General features: G+C 33.6%; 1 protein-coding gene across 1 annotated transcript in view; it reads right to left on the reverse strand.

The window, feature by feature from the left end:
* Positions 1-16,452, reverse strand: part of LOC149791391 (origin recognition complex subunit 2-like) — a 41,090-nt gene that overhangs the window by 9,758 nt on the left and 14,880 nt on the right. Inside the window, exons 6-12 of the mRNA XM_089969941.1 lie at positions 16,140-16,303; positions 12,902-13,110; positions 7,946-8,078; positions 6,990-7,086; positions 6,077-6,220; positions 1,977-2,210; positions 891-1,009 (exon numbers count right to left, since the gene is read on the reverse strand). Of these exons, the coding sequence (XP_089826067.1) occupies positions 891-1,009; positions 1,977-2,210; positions 6,077-6,220; positions 6,990-7,086; positions 7,946-8,078; positions 12,902-13,110; positions 16,140-16,303 (1,100 nt within the window). The remainder of the gene's footprint in view (positions 1-890; positions 1,010-1,976; positions 2,211-6,076; positions 6,221-6,989; positions 7,087-7,945; positions 8,079-12,901; positions 13,111-16,139; positions 16,304-16,452) is intronic.

The following is a 16,452-nucleotide window of genomic DNA, read 5'->3' on the forward strand; positions in this document are numbered from 1 at the left end:
ATGTGACTATATCTCACTTCCCCCTAATGTTGGTTTGACCATAAAATGAATATGTTGTATAGTTTGTCATATGATCATACTAATTAAAACTGAAATTAATTGAGTTACAGTCATTTAATGACAAGTTTTATTACTAAGTGATGATTTGTACATTTAAATTTAACTATATAGGATGGGCTAGGGATACTGAAAATCCAAGATAACTTTTAACAATTAGCATGTAGCATGAGCTCTGCAACATTTTAATAAAACTTCCTTTTTCTTTAAATACAAAACTCTCTTATATCACATCAGCTTTGTGGTCCCTTAATTCTGTAATACAAACCTTTTTAAATTGTATCAGTTTGTTATACCTGAATTATATAATGCAAACAGAATACCACCAGTTTATGGTCCCTGAATTCTTTAAATACAAACCTCTACATCATATCAGTTTGTGTTCCCTAGACTTTGTATTACAAACCTTTTAAGCTTATATCAGTCTGTAGTTCCTGAACTCTATAATACAAACATTTTTAGATCATATTAGTTTGTGGTCCCTGGATTTTGTAACACAAACCATTTGAGATTGTATCAGTTTGTGGTCCCTGAATTCTGTAATAAAATCCTTTTTAGATCATATCATTTTGTGGTACCTGAATTCTACATCACAAACAGATCATATCTGTGTGTGGTCCCTGAATTCTTTAAATACAAACCTTTTTAGATCATATCAGTTTGTGGTCCCTGGACTTTGTTAATACAAACCTTTTAAGTTTGTATACGTTTGTTGTCCCTGATTTCTGTAATACAAACCTTTTAAAATGGTATCAGTTTGTGGTCCCTGGATTTATAATACAAACCTTTTTTGATCATATCAGTTTGTGGTCCCTAAATTCTCTAATACAAACCTTTTTAGATCGTATCAGTTTGTGGTCCCTGAATTCTGTAAGCTGGGCCTTCAAGGTTAGATCACTGTTTACAAGGAAAGCTTCCCTACACCTCTGATACAGATCATGGAATGACATTCCTAACAAAAAGAAAAAAGAAAGATAAGGATATACCCAAAAAATTCTTAACTCAGTCACAGCATAATTTCTTCGTTGGAAATCATTGGCCTATTATCAACTTGGGCTTACTTACTTTAAACTTATTTTCAACCTTCAGTTGTTTGGTGAAGAAAAATTGGATTTGCATGAAGTTTCCAATGTACAAGATATAATGACAAATGAAATCATAAAGACTGACAATTATCACTGCAGTCCATTTATCACAATTAGTGCTTCATTTTTAATCGTTATTCTTCCTTTGTTGAAAATATATATTTCTCTTCTTCACATTACAACATCATAGTTTTATCTGGTCTCACTCTGATGCATCAGTGATGCTACAAAATATTTTGGGTTGCTTCCTGTGCAAAACGTCTTGTTCTCAAGTGAAATGCTCTATTAAAATTTGTCTTTCTTTGACTTATTTTTAATTTGTAAAGAACAATACAGAGCAGTATAATAAAAGTTGAATTACAAAGGTACCCTAAAAAAAAATACAGTTGAAGTGTAGATTATTTATCCTTAGTGTCTCTTTCGGGCATGGGGGTGGGGAAACACAAGTTATAATCTATCTGCCAAAAGAGTTACTTCCCTTTAATATCCAGCATGTTCAGCCACTTTTAGCCCAAATTCTTCCATCAGTCTTAGCTGGGTAGTTAGGAGAGATTGCCAAAAATATAATAATTGTGGAAAGAATTTAATAACAAAATTTTACTGTGACAGATGCATGAACAACTTTCATAAATGAGACCGAGTACAGCAGAATAACATCTGTAAACATGAAGCATGAAAAAGGTTGCAATATTTGTTCTATATTTTAATGATTTCATCAGATGATGCAGGATATATATATATATATATATATATATATATATATATATATATATATATATATATATATATTCTTATTCTCCAACAATTTCACTGATTAAATAGTTTATACCATACCTATGTAAGTAGAAATGTCCTTGTTCTCCAACTGGTACTTGACAAGGAGGAGGAATATTCCCCGAGCATTTGGTGTCAGGCTCTTGATAACATGGGTAAGTGAGCTGAGAGCCAATGCTCCTGACTGCTGCACTAAAATGGAGTTTTCGTATGATGTCTCCTCGGTGTAGGAAGAAAATGTGGTCACACTGAACCACAGCCAGTTAAAATGGCTACATTTTGTTTGATCCCAAACTGCAATGAGATAAAAACTATAATTAAAATACAACATGTACAGAGCTCACTTTCTAAAGCGCTGTTCATGACAGTGACCCGTGTTATTAATTAGAGTCTTATGATAAGACATGTTCCTGCAAGGCTATGTCCTGATACTGCTTTAAAAGAAACAAGATGGCCTGGGCTGCTCCCTGAGTCCACTATCTAAATAAAATGTGTGACCATCACTCCAAGGTTAAAATGTTTAGTGACCATGTTACAAAATACATTATCTGAGCTTTATAATGATTCATCCAATGTATGAACAAAATCAGTCAAGGGGTTAAGGAAATGTAAAACTTAACCAAATCTGAATTATGACTGTGACATTGATTCTAAGCCACCATAAGTGTTCATGTCACCACATGAATTGTCTTAGCTTCATAATGATTCAACACACATATGAAGAAATTCCATGGAAGTGTTTAGGAAATACATACAAATCAAAAAGTTTGAACCAAAACCTTGACATACATTTTCTCTGTAAACTTGACCCAAAGGTCAAAGGTCAAGTGTGTAAATCACCGAATTGTCCTAGCTTCATAATGACTGAATCCATGTATGAAGCCAATCCATGAAGGGGTTTAGGAAATATAAACAAAGGAAAAAACATTAACTAAAACATTTAATGCAAATTATGTATGACTGTGACCCTAACCCCAAGGTCAAATCTGCAAACAAACTTTGTGGAATGATTTGCTTAGCTTCAAATTGATAAATTTTGAGTATGATGAAAATCTATATTGTTCTTTTGGATATATTATCAAATGAAAAACTTTAACCAAAACGTACACAAATTTTCTATGACTGGGATGTTGACCTCAAGGAACAAAGTAATAAGTGAGCATACCACAGAACGAATTGTCTTAGCATCATAATGAATCATGGCAAATATGAAGGGATTGTAAAATATATACATGGGAAAATCTCATAAAAAAACCTCAATAAATTCTTGATAACCCTACCACCATGAATGAAACTGTGCTGTCTTGCTCCCACTAACATGGGCACAACAAAAATAATAGTATTTAATGGTGAAATCACATTATCACTTTATAAATAGTACTTGTGAGTTGCTATGAGTCTATGCTTTTAAAATAAATAACAGAAAAGAGTGAAAAGCAATGAGTTGTGTAAATTTCAACACATAATTTTTTTCCCTAGAAAACAGAACTTACAGTATTGCAAAATAAATCCCAGAATAATCCTACAATTACATACACAAGTCCTAATAATTTAAAGTTCTGAATAAACTTTAGCAGAAATCCAAATCATGTCAGAAGGTGTTGTGGCAGCCTGTATTATGTTGTTGAAACACAGTAATATAATTCCAGATTTGAATTCACTATAAATCCAAGTGAATGTCTATCGAAAAGTATTATTATTTAATGAGCACTCTGTATTTCCATAGAAAATTCATTTAAATTGAACAATTTGAAGAAATAAATTCCAGCCCAAATGAACTACTGGTCACAACAATAATACAAATTGATTCTGCTTGATTGCACAATGAATAATCCTTCCAGTAACAAATTATATATTCCTCAACTTGACCTCAGATCACAATTAACATTTAAAAAAAAAAAAAACAAGGAAAAATAACCTTTTTAGAAAGTTCTTAATGTTTACAATATAAAATGTTAGTAATTATTAGAAAGTCTGAAACTAAAATTATAATATACAACCTAGACAATGTTAGGTACACCAGGTAAATCGCAGAGGAATTTCAATAACCTAGACTCAGACCCAAATAAACATATTTACCTATATTAATAATGATCCTGATATTAAACCCATACACATCAAGAATATTTTAGTTATGTATTAGCTGTTTACAGAATAAAAATTTTAAGAACTCAATATTTCAGGTCAAGTAGTAAATAATTCTGGACAAGGTTAAGTCCAACATAAAATGTTACATTACAATAACATATAATGAAATTTTAAAAAATTATTTTAAAAAAACAAACAAACAAACAATGCAAATTAAATACACATAACAGAGTCAAGAACCAAAAATAAAGTGAAATTAATGCATGATGATAAAATAAAGTTACTGATGTCATGGGATCCATGACCAAACATGCATTGTAACAGATGCAGCAGTGAGAGTCTTTATTACAAAGGACCATTGTAACAAGTAACAATAGACCCCCATTTTGTAAAGCCAGCCTGTTATTTAGATAGAAAGTAAAATGCTTTAAAATTTAGCTTAATGGACAAGATGGACAGACATGTAAACATCAAGCTTCCACCAAGGCAGGCTTGACAACAAAATCCACCTATGACAGATATCCATGATAAAGAAGAGTTATGAGCACTTGGTAATTCACAATACCAACTCAAGAAATAAAGTCACCTTTCCCTTGTCACTGACATGAAACATGGATGTATTAGTTTACAAGACAGGAACCCAACATCTGTTAGTAATAAGACAGGATACATGGATGTATTAGTATACAAAACAGGAACCCAACACCTGTTAGTAATAAGACAGGAAACATGGATGTATTAGTTTACAAACATGAAACACTGAATAACTGAAAATTACAGTTTCAATTGAATACTTGCAACTCAAGTGGACGACAAAGAATTATCAAAAAAAAGACAGTGCTGACATCACAACCAGAAAAGTAGCTTCTACATCTTGCCAGTCATAGGTGATTCCAAAATCTTAATTTGTATTACCTTTTTAGAGGAAGTTTGTCTATGGACTATGTTACTGTTAGGTTGCAGGGAGACTGAATTAGGAATAGCCAAAATGTGAGGAGAAACTATTTTCATATTTGACCCTTACTTTTCTAATTCACAATCAAATTCCTCCCTGCCCTTCCTTTAACCATACGATTTAAACTTTTTTGCTGTTTTAGAAGTTTACTCAAAAATGTCATGAAAGCATACAAAGATTGCATTTATGACACTGTTTCTTAAATACTTAACCAGAATGGTTTCAAACCAGGTTTCTTCTTGCGACATTTTGAAGAAGAGGACAAAACTTAAACTTTAAAAAGCAGGTGCATCACAAATGGCAAAAGGCACATGATCACTACAATTTGCACCACTGTGCCTTCAAGAGAGAAAAATATGTGGGAATAACCCAAAGTCAGAACAGGATGGGTATTCAGGGGCCATAACTCTCCTAATTAAGGACAATGCTTGAAATAAAGCTCATTCAAGGACTCATCAATCAATACAAGCAATACATTATGTAAAGCCTTGGGCTGACTAATAAAGGAGACACCTCTATATCATCCAAAACATTTAAAAACTGCTCTACTGAAATTTATCCTGGTATGCATATTTTGCATAGAATTCTGTGTAATTCCAAGCCCACGGTTCTAAATTGACAATAAGATGGGTTACTTCACTTGCTTTCCTTTTGTAAGAGACAAACATGTTCAATGAAGAAAACAAACTAACTACATAACATAACTGATAAATATTTCCCAATGCGTCATTATTATGCACACATCTTGCTCATACTATACTCACTGGATATTTTGATGATATATTTACCAAGTTTGATCAAAATCCTTACTTGTCAATCTGATAACAATCAGACCGTAAAGCTTCTGTTTTTCTAAAAGCATCCTATTATGATGTGGTGGGAGTGGGGGATCATGCTCTGATGAAATTTTGATTGAACTATCACTGACCAATGAAATGCATGCTTCAAGAAATAACTCAACCAATCAAATGTATGCTTGTATCAATGTTCGAATCAGCTTCAAATATGGCAACCTCAGTGGATCTAACACATGCCAATTAAAGTGCTGCCTATGTGCAGCTGAAATTAATTCAAAAGGGAACCATAACAAATTTACAAGATTGTTTTAAAGACTTGCCTAATGTGGAGTTAATGTGATCGACAGAGGCAAGGATGTGGATGCCAGGCACTAGACTCAACAAACTCAAAATGTTCTGTGCCTTTTCATTCCTCAGCATGTTGCCATCTATGTTGTGGATGATCAAGTAAAAATCTCTTTGCTCTACAATATACAATGGAAATAAAATGTTAATGATGGTAGTATTTTTTTAACATAAGAGTAGGGACATAACTAAGTATTTAATTGCTGTCAAAGAAATAAATTAGGAGTTACTTCCATCAAGAATGTTCTCATTAACTATATGTTTCCAACCAGGCTTGCTAACAAGTAAACACAGGAAGGTATCCTGCAGGTTTACCTTTTTCCACTTAAGATATTTGTATGTTACCATGTAAATCCTTCCTAAAAACTATAGGCTGTAGCAAGATTGAGTTATGACTGCATCCATTCCTTCTCTTTAACCATGCTAGCATTGTTACAAATTCAATAAAGAAAGTTTCAATGCTGAAAACAATGACACACAAAAAATTAAACATCAAGTCATTTTCCACTTATAAATTTGCCCCAAAAATAAGACATTAACTAAATTTGTAAAACTGTCATGATACCATCTAAATCATACAATATATCTTTTTTCTAATTTGGTCATGTTGCCATTTCCTGTCATTTATTGTGCATTTTTTTATTATACAAGTCAATCTTAGTATACATTATAAATATGGCTAATAAAATTCAGACTAGTTCTTTAAAGTTTCACAACAATGAAAACATTTTGAAAAATCAATCTTTTACAATAGTGTCCAATTGTATACAAATAATGTGCCTCATCCCCGATTTCTAAAGAAAGACTGTATCAGGACCAGACATTTAAATGTATATTAACTTGTACAAATTGTGTGCTGTACTCCAATGACGGCACATATCCCCATACCTTTCTCAAACTCTTTTCGAATAAACTCACAATGGTCTAATGGACTTTTAAAACTTCCTTTATGTTGGAGTATGTCTTCAGTGATGCCATTCAAAATCTGAAAGGAAAACAGACAACTCATATATACTGCGCTTAATAAGTGACTACCTGTGATGTCATAAGCAGTGTTCTTAACATGTGTATCTATAAGTGTTATTTCCCTTTATCTCTGTTGGGAACTCCACTCTGAAGGTTTATTCTCTCTCCCAATATGGTCACATCAAAACAAATTTCTGAGAATTAAAATACTCACCAAGTAAGTGACTATGACACATTAGACATGTCTGGTGACAGGTACTAAGACTGAAGTCCTTTTAACTGTCGAGTGTTGAAACCATATCTGATATTCTTTGGCCATAACTAGATTTTAAAAATTAGCTGCAGTGGTACACATATTAGATGTCAGTTTGGCCCCATTTTCATTTAGAACAAAGCAGACATCATCATAAGCCTTTTGGTGAAATCCCATATCATAAACATCATCATTCAGTTGTCATGTTCTCTTCATCTTTACCTGATAAGAAGTTGTTTAAGTTTTTTTATTAAAATATTTTAAATAATGGCAACCATATTGTTTGGTCAATCAGCATTTTTTAAACAAATGTGAAACAGCTTCATGCCAAGATACCTGTCATGTTTGGTTGAATAATGCTGAGTAATTTTCAAGAAGCTGTACATAGAAACCATGAACAGACAACACATAAACAATGAAAACACACAATGACAACACACAATGACAACACACAAACAATGACAGTGCACAATGGATGAAGGATTATACCATAAGCTCACTTGGCATTATTGTCAGGTGTGTTAGAAATTAAGATCAACATAACAGAATCTGACTAAAACTGGGAAGCTTAAAATTCAAACACAAAATGTGGAGATGAAAAGTGAGTTGAAGACAATAAACCTACATGTTTTGTAGTAAGACTTGGAAAATACCCATTAATGACAAGACGTGAGAAGTCTTTCAGGTAGCTCTGTTGGAAATCCTCCAGCAAATTTCTCTTTGACCCCAGTCCATATAGCAGAATGTTGAAACCATGACTGCACAAAAAGAAAAGAAATTAGGCATAGCATAAAATTTTCCCAAATAGATTATATACCAATATCCTGATGATGTCTGCCATATTTTATGCCAACATCATTACCATAAGCATCGAGTTAATAGTGTCAGGTATATCACAAATTCACTACAATTTTTTCCGTAGTCTTTAAAAGAGGAACATGTGGGAGGAAAAAACGTTAACAGAAAGTATTCAAGGACCATAACTCATCTAAACAATGTGCAATGTTTGAAATTTAACTCCTTCAAGAAGGATTTATCAATACAAATCATAAATTGATCAACAAGGGCCAAAACTCGTAAATTGAGTTTACAAAAAAATGCATAAAAGACAAATCATAGCTGATAAAACAATGTCCACACCAAGCTACACCAGAATAGGTTGAATGATTCTTGAGCTAGGAACTTTGTCATTTACTAAGAAATCATCATTTAAATATTTCTCTATCTAAGTTATTGTTGTTGTAGGGTTTAACGCCATTTTTCAGCACAAGATAGGCTATACATGGCAGCCGGTATTAATGGTGGAGGAAGAACCCGGGAAACTCCTGGAAAGAACCACGACCCACGAGAAGCTACTGGCAAGCCTTCTCACATATCCACATTCGCTGAGCCTGAGACTCGAACCCACGCAGACAGAGGTGAGATGGCAGTGACCCTAAAACAACAAAAAATCACATTTGCTGCCAACAGATCTAGGTCCAATAAAATAAAACAAGAGTCCCTTGATGGGACTGGCTCAAATCAATATTGCAAGCAAGTATTATTTTAGAAAATTATCAGAGCCTAACAACAGAACATGCTCATTTGCTGTAAACAACATCTGCAAAGTTTCTGGTTCATTCATCAAAGCTGTGGGACTAGTAGGACTGCAATGTTGACAAAAATTTCTAAACGCATATATGACTTAAAATACCAAAACAAATGTCATTCAATCCAAAAAATTTGAAACAAATCCTTTCCTCTTATTTAGCAGTCAGGCTTGCTGAACAGCTGACAGATATTACAATGTCCATGTTGTAACTTGCTCAACTTGTGAATGTTTCATTTGATGTACATCCTTAACCTGACACTATGACAGGAGTCAGTTTGCAAGACATGACTCTGTTGAATATATCTGACAGGATTCAGTTTTAAAGACAAGTCTCTTTTAAATATATGTGACAGTTTTCTGTAAAACACAGTCGTTGTCATGAGAACTCTGGAAAAAAAACAATGTCAACCTCATGCTCACAATGTGTGACAAGTTTCAGGGCCTTTAATCAAAAGCTGTTGGACTAAACTAGCCAGGCCTAATGCTTTCTGTCAAAATTAGTCAATTCTGTTAAGCTTTTCTACAAAGCTGTTTACTAGCTTTTCTGTTTGATAGGGTTCTTAAAGTGTTAACATGTATGGCCAAAACGTTTAACATGTATTGACACAACTGAGAGGGTGTTTCCTTGCTTTCTCATTTCCTGCATAAAATCAAGCGTTCAGATAATATCAGAGAGATGCTAAAAATGCCAGGGAAACAAGGTAGAGGATCTGCAAAGCCTGAAAGATTACAGAAAATTCAAGAATTCTTAGCTTTTTCAAACCAAATGACCGTTCATCACCAATATCAGTAATGAGGAGTATTCCCTCTGAAATAAATTTTATAAATTTGTTAAATCAGACACTATTAAATCATCCCAAAAAACATTTAAAAAAACATGGCTTGATCAAAATCACGATTACCATGGTAACTGATGTAAGTGAAAGAAAGAAAAGGATGAGATGTATGCACTATACTAAATACAAAATGAAAAATGTTAAATATGATGACACACCAAAATGTACAGATGTTCTCGGCAGCAAGAGTGTCTCTAAGGATACTGAGTGCAGAGAAATTGATTTTGCTTGAAAACATTAACAAAAATTATTGAGCAATTTTCAATTATATATAATACTCATTTCATATTGAAAAATTCCCAATTATTTTTGCTAAAATCTAATTTCCCTCATTTAATTTTATGGGTGTAGTACCCAATAGGTCAAGAAGTTATCTGTGGCACTACACACACAAAATATACATAGTGTATACTTTCAACAACAAAATGGACATAATTCTTATAAATGCATTCAAGTGTGATCACAAAATGGTATGCACCCAATGACCCTACATTTTATTTTTATGTAATGTTTCAAGACAGTCCATTGACAGATGTGGAGGTAGCTGCAGACATAAAAAGAGTGGGACTTGCATAGTACAGGGCAAATGGGCAACATTAACACTATATGCCACTGTCATTTTCGTTAGGGTCATAAACTGCTAAACTTGCACAATTCATCTAAATGACAAAATAATTTACAAAGTTCATTTAAAAAAATATGAACAGCCAATAAAACTTCATATACATAGATCAAGCGGTTTCTGTGAAAACAAATAATTCAAACAAAACAAAGTTCAAAAGCGTAACATAATGAAAACAATATTTAAAAAATAATTACATATGAAAATTTAACAAGATCTTATACCAATGTATTGGAACAAATTATATAACATTTTATTTTGTTAAGTGATTTTTCTGTCATTGTTGTAACAAGCTAGCATTGAACATATGGAAATATACTGCCCTGTATTTGCAGTCGATAGAGTACAAATTAAAAGAGGGTGATGCCTGATAAGATGTGGAGGGGTACACTCCCATCTGATCTGTTGTGGTGGTGTAGTCACCCCACCCCTAGTCCCTGACCAGTTTCATTATCTTTGAAACTAATCTGAAGGAAACGGTCTCGCCGATTAAAACTGATCTCTGCATCTTGTCTGAGAAATTTATACATAACTAAGCCACCCATGCAGTCGCATTTTCAGTCATGTGACAATTATTTATATTGTCACAGCCTGATTACTTATTTTTGGATTGCACTGATGCAGTCAAGTTTCAAATTACATAACTTTCATGCAGCCAGGATTACTTATTTACAGATTGTACTGATGCAGCCAAGTTTCAAATTACGTAACTTTCATGCTGTCAGGATTAGGTTTAAGTAGCAGTAGGAACGTAGGAATCAGAAAGATGTTTCTATGTTAAAATAGGGGCAAATAAAAAGAGGCTAGAAAACTCTTCTGAAATATATATTTTTAATAATTCTAAGTTCCGTGCATTCTATATCTTTGTTGATAAACTCAGTGCATGTTTGTAATGCAAAATATTAAACTACCATGATATTATATGTTTCTTATTTTTGTGTCTGACTGGGCAACATTAATCAGAAAGATAAAGAACTTTATTTGATAAACCACTTACATACTCGACAGCCTGGAAGGATCAACATCTCTATTTAAATGGAAGTGAAGGCATTTCAAACAGAGTACAAATCAAAAACCACAAACATAAAATATGACTGACTTTAATGTCTACATGACAGACCTGCCTTACCTTCAAAGACTTTTCGTAGCAAGGCAGTCAAAATACTTCTGTAAGTTACTTCAATTTTCAGTAAGGTACAACCTAATAAAATTTACTTACATTGTCAACTTGGAAAGCAAGCATTTAAATAGTTCAGAAGTGTCATCTGAGGCTGATGCAGCAAAGGCAAAAATTATGTTCGACTAAAATGTTTGTAAAGAACACGCAGACCTTCATTACCTCCAGTACAGTTTCAGAAACTGCAATTTCGATAGGCATGATCTTTGAGCTTATTTTGAATTTCACATGTTCATGGCTAGCATCTCTCCCACACAAGACATACTCAAATAAACACATGATGTCCAAAACATTTATTTGTTGCCTTTCTTGCTTCCCGCCTCCCAAATCTGAATATTCCTTTTCATTCTTGTATGTTTAATGTTAAATTTTTTTATGAGGCTTATTGCCTTTTCACCCTCGTTGTTAAAGGAGTTTACTAAGTTTATTTCATTTGCAACTCAAAAGTGTTACAGGAGTATATGTTCCAAGTTTTGTTCTCCTTCATTTAAGTCAACTAATCAAAAACTAGGTCAAGTGATCAAAAACTAGGTCAAGTGATCAGAGACTGGCTCTTGCATTTCATCCAGAATGTATGGTTACCTCAGTTTTAGTTCTACCTTAAGACAAGTTAGGTGACAATCTGCAGTTTTGTATTTTGCATAGGGTTAGATTTGTCAAGAAAATGAAGTTTTCCTCACTGGTTAAACTGGCAATGTTAAAAAAAAGACCATGTATATCTTATATATTATTAAAACAACTTTAAATTCCCTTTGTTTTGGTGTATGATTGATAGGCATAATTTCGGTTGTAGAGTATAAAACTTGGCCTTACAACTGATATGCATCTCTCAAAAAACTCCTACCTCTGCTTGGTCATTTTCACTTCCAGGACTTTATAAATAAATTGTGAAAATAGAGCTGACAACTTTCTTTTAATACATTTTATCTATTTGGTAATTCATTCATTGCACTTTCAGAAGCTGGTATTATCTAGTCTGGCTAGATTTGTTTTTCCTATTTTAATAACTACTAAATATGGTGTATTTAAGACTAATTCAGGCTGATTTTTCAAGCACTTGGAATCAGTCTTTTTGGCTAGCTGTGTGCTTAGATTATGTACAATTTCAGCAAGTCCAATATCTAACGAAATTTCAGCCACAGTAACCTTGATTTATGTTAACATTCTCTCCACTGTGCATGTTGCAAATACAAACAACTTCACCTTACACCTGCCACTCTCTCAGAAGTTCATAATATCTGTACAGCATCCCCATAGCAGAATACTGTCATTTGGTTAGAAATCCTAAACCCTGCTTGTTTGAAAAACTAAACTTTACTCAAGACACAACTTCAGTGTATATCGAGCAAATTTACCACATGTGCAACATCCACTTTCTAAAGAGCATCCTGTGTTCTCTGTAGAGTGCAGCACATTCCTCAACGTGTCGTTCTGGAACAGAGGAAAGCATCTTGTTCAGTGTTTCCTTATCCATTCTAGGAATGTTCAGTTTGGCCAGAGTGTGGTCTGAGGTTGACCCGGTTCCACTAGAGTGGAGGTCAAAATAGTCCTGTAATGTGTTGGACTAAAAAAGAAACAGGATAGAAAAGATGACTGACTAAAACAACATGTACATGTACAGGAACTAAACATGCATGCTTAAGAATAGAAGAAACACATGCATCTCTCTCTCTCTCTGTCTATATATATATATATATATATATATATATATATATATATATATATATATATATATATAAAATTAGAGATAAACAGTTATTATTTTTATTATGTATAATGCACATTTGAAAAAGATATAAAAATGTTTTTAAATAAATAAGAAAATTAAAAATATAAAAATAAAAAATAAAATATTATATCTTGATATATCTTGACGAATGTTCAATATATTATTGGAATATCATGAAATTGGTGTATGTATCAAATCTTAGAAATGAAAGGACATAATAAAGATTCCAGCTAGACTTTGGTCTGGCTTTGGTGCTTTTTGGCAAGCAACATGTGGAGGTTATTTAGTGCCAAGGTATTTGGAGTAAAGTGCCTTAAACAAGGACACACCAAGGTAGCTGATCCCAGCTGGTCTGATGGTGGGATTCAAACCAGCACCCTTTTGGTTGTGAATGCAGCATGCTAACCACTGAGTCACCCTGGCTCCCTGATTCCAGCTTGAAATGCTTTATGTATTTTGCATCCCAGGAAGCAACATATGCAACTTGCTGATATATCCATGGTTAACCTGATGTACTTTTGCTACAGAGGAGTAAATGTCAAGGCTGTACATATAACTGTTTTGCTACAGGAGTACTTGTCAAGGCTGTACATACAACATGTTTTGCTACAGGAGTAATTGTCAAGGCTGTACATACGACATGTTTTGATACAGGAGTACTTGTCAAGGCTGTACATACAACATGTTTTGATACAGGAGTACTTGTCAAGGCTGTACATACATGTTTTGCTACAGGAGTAATTGTCAAGGCTGTATATACGACATGTTTTGATACAGGAGTACTTGTCAAGGCTGTACATACAACATGTTTTGATACAGGAGTAATTGTCAAGGCTGTATATACAACATGTTTTGGTACAGGAGTACTTATCAAGGCTGTACATACAACATTGTTTTTGCTACTGGAGTAATTGTCAAGGCTGTACATACAACACAGTTCTGCTATAGAGGAATACTTGTCAAGGCTGTATATACAACACTTTTTCAATAGACAAAATGATCAAAAACAACCACATTGGGAAAAGGCCAAACTGGAATTGGTATACAGGTGTCCTCTGTATGCAGGTTCACCTTTCACATAAATTTCCTGAAGAAATACAAGCCAGTTAATATCATTGTTATTATTGTTATTATTATTGAAATAACAGTAGATTTAATTATCTTTAACAAAATGTTAAAATACATGTTGATTTTTCAGAAGTTTATGTTCCACACATGATTACTGAATCCTGCTCACTTTCATCTACCCTTTAAAGTAAATCACCTCTAATTCTTACAACAAAATCACCGATCCCTGCCTTGTCGACATGACAAAACAGCAATTTCACTACTTTTATGAAACACTTTAAACTTGTTGGGTTGTAATTTTCACGCTTTTCTTGGGTGAGCTAGACCATGAATTTAAAGTCACAACATGATATCAAAATATCAACCAAGATGACATTCAACTCCCTTGTTCCTCCTTCTTCATTTACTGAAAATGTGTAAAATACATTAGGATACATATATGAATGATAAGCAGCACTGGAACTAATTGATTACAATTTAATTCAGAATGCTTCGGTAATTTAGTGGTTAAAGTGTCCATCTCAGATGCGGGATCGAACCCGGCCAAGTCCTACAAAAAACTTATAAAAATGGTACTAACAACTGCCTCGCTCTGCACTCAGCATCAAGAGGCTAGTGTTAGAACTGGTCGGCCTGGTGTCAGGATAATGTTACTGGGTGGGACATCATGCTACACATCTGCAGCATGATGTCCCAATGCTATACATCGCTATAAACTGCCACACTGCAGACATGGTAGTGATCCGACTGAAAAATTGTTAAAGCTATCTTAAAAATCCAAATCACACACACACACACAATTTAATTTGAATGCTAAATTTGACAAGCATGAAAACTAGTGCACGGTTGCAATGACTCCACCTAATATATATAGTAATAAATTCTTTTATTTCCCAAAGCATATATTACTCCCATTTATATATATCTCTACTAAATGTTAAATAAATAACTGTTAAACAAACAATCTGCTGATTAGTCCCAATTTCCCAAACCCCATTTCAATAAGATATCTGATATTAGATATCAAAGCCCATTTCAATAAGATATCTGATATCAGATATCAAAGCCCATTTTGATCAGATATCTGATATCAGATATCAAAGCCCATTTCAATAAGAAATTTGATATCAAATCAGATATCTCCAAAGTGTTGTTTTGTCATGTGTGCAGATAAGCCACTTATAGTAAATTGGCTTTAGGCAGACATTTTCAAATCAATCAAGACCCAATCCCACCGTACACCTCCCCTCTCTGGATCTTTGCAGTTTATGTTTTATATATTTTGTTGTTGTTGTTGTTGTTGTGGGGTTTAACGCCATTTTTCGGAACGATAGGCTATACATGGCGGCCAGTATTAATGGTGTGTATATTTTGTAATAATTCCTTCAACACCAGCCGGTGCATTACGTGCAACATCGGCATTCATCAGAGATTTACAGATAAATTTTTTGGGAAAAATGTCAAGATCAATCAGCAACAAGATGTTCCCATAGGGCATTTTTTTGGAAGGATTGTACTGAATAAAAGAGATTTCACTGGCATTGTTCAGGCAACTTAAGTTTACAATAGTGATATTAAATGGAGCAAAAGCAAAGGGAATTACAATATATTCTAATGGTTTCCACCTGCCATCAAGTTTGGAATACCTTAAAAACTGGTGCATTTATCATGAATAAAATTTATATTAAATTATGTGTCTTCCTTGGACAGCTTAATTTAACCAGGCTCTTTTTCCTTATAGGTTAACAGGCAACAAATCTGATTTTTAAATTTGCTGAAGCCTTTATTATAAATACCATATCCAGCTCTTCTTGTCTTTTGCCTGACTTAGCATTGGAAGATGGTACTTTAGGTGTACAAGGTGTTGACCTTGGTGTAGATGGTGCTGTTCTGTTTTCCTGCACCTCAGAGTCATCACTGTCCTCATCTGAGGAATCATTACTGTCATCACTGTCCGATTCTGGAAAACCAAATTTTAGAGTACAATATATTTCTTTGTTAAATATGTTAACTGATCATAATATACCAAGTACATCCATTAACTTGTAAATTTAACCCTCCCAGTGTGTACATCCATTAACTTGTAAATCCAGCCCTCCTAATCTGTAC

The sequence above is a fragment of the Sinohyriopsis cumingii genome, chromosome 9, assembly GCF_028554795.1.
Source record: "Sinohyriopsis cumingii isolate HCF-2022 chromosome 9, ASM2855479v2, whole genome shotgun sequence".
Taxonomy (NCBI): domain Eukaryota; kingdom Metazoa; phylum Mollusca; class Bivalvia; order Unionida; family Unionidae; genus Sinohyriopsis; species Sinohyriopsis cumingii.